The sequence below is a fragment of the Apteryx rowi genome, unplaced genomic scaffold (genome assembly GCF_003343035.1).
Source record: "Apteryx rowi isolate R43461 unplaced genomic scaffold, aptRow1 scaffold_73, whole genome shotgun sequence".
Classification (NCBI taxonomy): domain Eukaryota; kingdom Metazoa; phylum Chordata; class Aves; order Apterygiformes; family Apterygidae; genus Apteryx; species Apteryx rowi.
In genome coordinates this window covers 2048021-2055065 of record NW_020451016.1, presented here as the reverse complement: position 1 = coordinate 2055065, position 7045 = coordinate 2048021, and the positions used below count along the sequence as shown (strand labels likewise).

The 7045-nt window shown below is 39.1% G+C and overlaps 1 protein-coding gene across 1 annotated transcript in view; it reads right to left on the bottom strand.

The window, feature by feature from the left end:
- Positions 1-6985, bottom strand: part of SYT9 (synaptotagmin 9) — a 61149-nt gene extending 54164 nt beyond the window's left edge. The window contains exon 1 of the mRNA XM_026087752.1: positions 6838-6985. Coding sequence (XP_025943537.1) covers positions 6838-6985 — 148 coding nt within the window. The remainder of the gene's footprint in view (positions 1-6837) is intronic.
- Positions 6986-7045: the final 60 nt, after the last annotated feature.

Below are 7045 nucleotides of genomic sequence, written 5' to 3'. Positions count from 1 at the left end.
AACCCGATCCTCCCCCACCAAGGGAAAGTCTTCCTTCCTCCAGACCTTCTCTCTTGCCTCCAGGGTCTGGGGTTCCTGAGGGCTGGCCTGAGCAGTAAAGACTGAAGCAAAGAAGGCATTCAGTAACTCTGCCTTCTCTGCATCCTTCGTCACCAGGGCACCCACCCCATTCAGCAAAGGGCCCACAAAAGAAACTTGCATAAGCTGTGGCATGTCTGTGGATAACTGACTTCTGATTTAATTGCTATGTTATTCTAACTTTTAGGTTTACTTCACAAACCTGCATGCAATGACTTCAGTAAATTATTATTATTTATATAAAATATCTATACTATATATATAGCATATTAGTAGATACACTTTCTTTAAAATACAAACAAGTGTAGTTGACATCAGTCAACTGAAAAATGTAAAAGGACTTCAGTTGTGCAAGGATCTGTCCTTTCATGTTTGAACAGTATTTGACTATGTTACAACCTGATTGAGGCTCAAGATCACAGCTGTATAATAGGAGCAATCTTTCTTGTCTTCCTTTTCTCTCTTTCTGAAGTATAAATTATAACTGAAACATCTATACATATCTATGTTACTTGTAAAAAGAATGAAACTGTATTCTGCAAAAATGTGTCTCTATACAGTTATATTAAAGATCTTTATCTAGAAAGATTATGATTTATGTAATTTTCATTTTTATTTGTATTATATCTACTTTTTTGATTTTGCAGAGAAATAATTGTAGTCTCCAAGTTGTTACTAAGCACACACATAGTTGCTTTTCTTTCAGGATAATTTGTTCTTTTTTGCCCTTTGTTTCAAATTTTAGAGTTGCCCAAGAAACCCAAATACTGAACTCTTTCAGTGTTACAGGAAAATCTCTGAGCGCCCATTTCTTTACAGGGAATTAAACAAGAAGGGCCTTTCAGGTAACAGTAAGTATATCTTTCACCTTCTGCAAATTTGTTCCTGACTTTTCACAAGAGAAAAATAAAACCTATTTTCAGTTTAAAATACCAATAGTACTATATTTTTTAAAAATCTTGAAACAGTACTTTGGTTCCTGATACTCAAGAAACTCAAAGGTATTTGGGCCTCATACATCACCATTCACTTGACATTATCTCAGTGAATATGATTCATACTTGTCCTCTGTATTGTACAGAGCTTTTCACTAACACAGCATATAGGATACTGTCAATTTTGAATTGTAGCATTTTACATTCATTTTGCAGGAGCAAAAAAATTAGAAATATGGAAAGCGATAGCTCATAATAAATAAAATCAAAATAAAAACATACTGAAACTTATTTCACCCCCTCAAATCTTTCTCATGTTCTTACAACTCTGAATGCTTTTTACATTTATCTAGATAAGTCTAGATGTATTTAGCATCTAGATGAAATTCTGCAGCTTAACTGTTGATACATGTTTTTTGAAAGTTAGAAAAAAATCAGGTGAGTCATTTTTGAGTTAAGATACCCTCTTAAAAAGTTAAACTACTTTTCTGAAGACAGGTTTTGTTTTTAAACTCAATTCTGAATTAAAGACAAGCCTGCTGGGATACTACTTAATGACAGGTGGTGAACGATAAATTCGAAGAAACCTAAACTGAGCTTTTCAGAGAGACTGAAAAGAACAAAGACTCCAGTTTCTGTCAAATTGCAATTGGTTTATATTCCTTTAAAATCCTAGACCTAATTCTCAACTGAATAATTTCATATAATTAATCTACATAATTTCAATAATTTCATATTTGGGGAAATACAGACCATAATGGAGACTGGATAAAGAAAGTTCACAAAGTATTATCTTCTGTGGAGTGAACAGTCCATCTCAGTTATACTCTCAACAAAAAAAAATCTGACTTACACATTCCATAGGTAAGCTGCAAGGCCACGCTTAGGCCACTTACGCCTTATTGTTTGTACTTCTGTCTTTCCTGTTGACAGTGTAATACCTACTACTTCTTGTGCATAAGAATTAAGTAAAGTTGAAAGTATACTTTTTAAAATAATGATGAACAAGGGTCTTAAATTAATTCTACTGCAAGGACATAACTTTATTGTTTCTTCAATATCCATCACATTTCCGTGCCTACCTTTTTTGGTTTCTTGACTGCAGTCAACTATCTTTAATTTGATTAAATACTAAAATCTGTCCTTCTATCACTATATAGTATTGACCCCTTACTAATGACCTTTAGCATACTTTATGTCTAATAGCTATCACTAAACCCACAATATTCATTATGTATTCAATTTTAGCATATACTGGTCAATTTTAAAGTACCATAATTAAGAATAACATAATACTTTATTGGCTTATCCTCAAAATGTGCAATCCAATACAACAGACAAGAATAGGAAGCTTTACTTTTTATTTCAACTCTCATTATTCTGCTCACTGTGACATTAATGAAAATTCATCATGATTAATGGCCTATCCACTTTATATATCCCTTCTCTTTATAAATATCTTTATTTTTACCCACTCTGCAGGTTCCTAAAAGCTTTCTGTGCCCTTTTCAATTTTTTTTATTGTAAGTTTTTGAGGGTTGCATCCTTTTACTCTTTAACTAAAAGAAGAAAAATTCCATCTCTAGAATGTGCTAAGGATGTGTAATATTGTGTGAGGTAGTCTCAGTGTTAAATTCTCCTTTTTGCTTGTCCTTTACATAACTTACTTTTACTGATATTTCAGCAAATACCAGCAAAGGTAAAACTACACACTGAGCACTGTTGCTATATCTTGCATCCTATATAAGGTACTCAGGCGGCAGAAGCAGTTGCAAAGTTGGGAAAACACTACAACAAAAGGCAATGCAGAAATGCAGCAGCTCTGCACAGAGCAATGGCAGCCTACCACTGCCATCGCTGGGAAATTGCCCTGTGTTGAACCCTTGTAAAAACAAACAAACGCTACAACAATAAATAGTGGCAAAAGCTTTAAGATCGATTTGTGAAATATCATTCAACTCTGATGCAGCCAAGTTATTTAGAATGGAAGTGTAATCCACAGTCATTTACCAGCTTGAGACTGAGACTGAGAACACAGCGCTAGTTTTAGTCAACAAAAGAAGGGTAACTTTTTTCCTCTCTTCTATGCCAAACTCGTAACTATCCTGTATGAAAAGCATATAATTCTTCCTCTTGATTTTTTTCTTCAAAGTGTCCATCTGTCTAACAGTCCAAAGTCACATGTATGAAAATGTATATGCCCTTTCTGGCAGTTTTGATTCATGCCACACATTAAGCTTTTCAATTAAAAAGTTGCAAGGTGAATCTGTTAGAGGAATAGTCCACAAGGAAATGACTCTTTTGTCTTCCTGTTTTAACGATGGTCTCTCCATTAAGATTCTTTCAGTAAAACAACTTCCATTCCTCATGTGCAAAATTTTCTTTTGACTTTATCTGGTGTCGTGGGGTACTATCATTTGATTTTGAGTGATTGTTTTCAAATGCCCTATGAGTAATGGTTTCCACGCGAATCTCTCTGTCAGGTCCATATGAATTCTCTCCAATGAATATATTATACACCTAGTGTGCTTGGAGTTTCTATGGCAATTTATCCTCATAAACCCCCCTATGATATAGAAATATTATAAACATTTTACAAATAGGAAATGGAGGAATGCAACAGACAGAGATCCAGCTTGTTAAGGTATCTAAATGCTTAAGGAAGCAGACAGGTGCCTACTGGGATTTTCAAAGGTGCTCTGACATGTAGCTCTCATTGAAGTAATTGAAGATTTTTCACTAAGTACCTAATTGGCATTTTTAGTTTTCTGAATACCTTTATCATCTGACTCACCCATGTCACCCTTTAAATCCAGCGGACCAGTGCATTAAACCAGGAGCTGATTAGCCCTAAACTTATGCTATAAGCACTTGTGCAATACTTCCCATAATAGGGCAAATTACATGAAAAATAAGGATTCTGTGCATATTACAAGCAGCCAGTCTTCCCCCCAATCTGAGTCACACACCAAATACTCAGATGGCAGACAGCTACACAGAGAGCCACAGATGTCAGGCAAGAAATGAGTTGTTCTCTGAGGATCTCACTGCTCTGCGCTGGGACTGAGGAGGGCATGAGGCCAAAGCCATGGACAAACCCTGATATCTGGCTCAAGCAACCTCCGCAGTTCACTTCCTCCCTTAGGTTTTGAATTTTCCAGTAGCCACTGCACCTGTACAGACCTACTAGCACTCACGTAATACGGCTCACATATATGAATGGCCCAAACTAAATGGGCAATGTATCGTCTTTATCTACCATGTAGATGGGTTTAGGTGGCTATGCACCTTATTGGCAAAAACTTACATGTACAAAAGCTATCACATATGTTTGCTAGCTGCACTCTTCTCATCTATAACAACGTTGTACGCATTTTCAGATAGTTCTTTTGCCTGGCCTAAGAGGAAGTTGCTTGGTTTGAATAACACAAGTCATCTTCACACAAGAAGAAACATTAGGTTGTAAAAATTAAAGCATCTTTTGCATAATTCTTACAAGAAGATGCTGTCTTCCACCACAGGTTTTCTTCATTTCCCTATGTTTAGACCACCAGGTACTGGAAAGTGGATGGATCTCTCCATCCAGGGCTTATTAATGCCATTCCACCATTAATTATTAAGTCAATGAAACTTGCTATGTAAGCCAAGCTGGATTTGGTCTATGTACTACCCTGCCATTGTGACTTGTATTACTTCTTCTTTTTGTAAGTCAAGTAAACTGTCTTCCTACAGCCGATACCATCAAACCCAAGGACTGCCTAAACAAATCTCATGGGCATCCAGTTTATCTAGAACAACATAGGTATTTTAATCAAAGAAATACAAGACAAATTAAATTAATAAATTCCTAACATAATATTGCTACTCTACAGGAGTGGTTTCTGAGTCAAGGCTTATGGGTAATGTGCTGCCTGTTAGACCCTCTGAGACTGCTTGCAGCTGCAGAAAATAAAATGTTAAAATTGAGGCCAATAGAAAGATGCTGCCTGCAGCAAAATTGCTCACTGTTGTTGCACATTGGCTGGAAAGGTTAGGGACTGCTGCTCTGTATAATTGAGCAGGATTGCAATGATACCGGAAGTCTGCTGTATGGTAATGGTTTAAGCAAAACACGTAGAAATAAATACAGAAATATTTTTTATCATTAGGTAGCAGTGATAAATTTTTACTGAACACACTATGTTTTAAAAAAATGCTCCCAGACAGATGTCAGGTATCCTTTTTGCCTGAAACTAATGAAAAAAAAGGTACTTTCCGAAAGAAATTTCAGAAGCTCTTATGCAAGTATCTGAGACTAAAGTCTTGTATCTGCTTTTCAAGTAATTTATTATTCAAAATGAGCACTGATTTAAGTAGACATTTTGGGAATTATCACCTGATATACAAGTATGTGACTGATCCCTTGGTAAGTGAAAATTACAGAAAATCACAGGTGCCTGTCACAAAAATTATTACTTATATGAACAATACAATTAAATCTTCCTAATCTTTCCTTTTGAAAAGTTCTTATCAAACATTTCATGAAGCACTTTAATTTGAATATTTTTAAGTGAGAGAGGAAGGCAGAATGGCTACAAATAGCTCTGGATGCAAACAAACTGAATGTTGGAAAATTCCTTATTCATTTATTGTGATGGAAGACTTTTCCCCCCAGTTTTCTTATATTTACTGGATTAGTGAAGGCCTTTTTAGTGTATCCATGCATTTGTCAGCAAGTTACACTTTGAATGCTTTTTTCAGACTCACCAATTACAAAAAAATCTTTTAGACTGCAATTAGACTGCTCTGTGCTAAATGAACTAATTTATTTCAGAGAATGTTAAATTAATACTGTGCTGTGATAATCAGCTGACCTAACATCAAGGTTTTTCAGTACTACAAATGTTCATCAAGTTTTTGGTGAGTTCTTTAAATTTCTCCTCATACCTGTGCAAACTCAACTTGATAGAATAATAATAAATATAGTAAACTTCTACTTAAAATTATAATTTACCTTTCCCTTATATACAGAACATTATCAGTCTTGCACCATTTTTGAGCAGCTGCAGTTCAGCTTCCTAATTAAGAAACTTCCTTAAGTGGAAGTTTTAAAATCAGAGTATGATGCCAAGATACAAAAAGTAAGGCAGGCACAATTAAAACACAATAAAAAAAGAACAACCTCAGTTTACATCTTCTCAGACCTACAGTCCCCACATTCTGTCTTCTGTCACAGAAATACAAGAAATAGGCTATTTAGCTCGCGAAAATACAAAATCGGAAAGTTAGGTCTGATTGCATCGTATTTAAACTCAGCTCTAACCCCTCCTGTCTTTGCAGCTGAACGTACCTAACGGAGCGGGCACGGAGCACACGCGAGAGCCCCGCGGCGCCGGGCGGGCACGCGGCGAGCGGGCTGCGACCCGGCGGGCGGGGAGCGCCAGCCAGCGCGGTAAGAAGGCGGCCCGTGACCCCAGTTACTGCCAGCACGCAGACAGACAGCGCTTTATTCCGCTGGGAAGAGCGTTAAATGAGGGATTTACGTCTCCTTGAGCAGTTGTGCTCCGAGCGCACGCAACGCGAAGAGGCGGTAGCAGCAGGGGACCCGCGATGCGATGGCACGGCTGGCGGAAGCCTCTGCGGGGCACCCTTCCCTCCCGCCGCGCCGCTCGCACCCCGCGGAGCCCTCCGGGCGCCGGCGGCTCCCCCCGCGGGACCGGGCCCCGCTGAGGGGCGCTTAGGGATACTTGCCCTCCTCCCGCAGCCGGGGGGGGACGCCGGTGTCCGCGCCCACCCGGCGTCTCCCCCGCTGCCCCGGGGAAGCAACGGCCGCCACGGGCCGTACCTGAGTCGATGAGGCGGGGCCGGGCTCTGTCCCGCAGGTAGTAGATGAAATCCCGGCAGTTCTCGTTCTCCACCGCCCCGACGGAGCACAGCTCGGCCAGCAGCTGCAGCGCTTTCTGGCAGATCTCGTCCTCCCTGTCGCCGGGCATCGCCCCGCAGCATCCTCGGGAGCGGAGCGCAGCTCTGCGGTCAGGCGCCGCGCCGCTGCC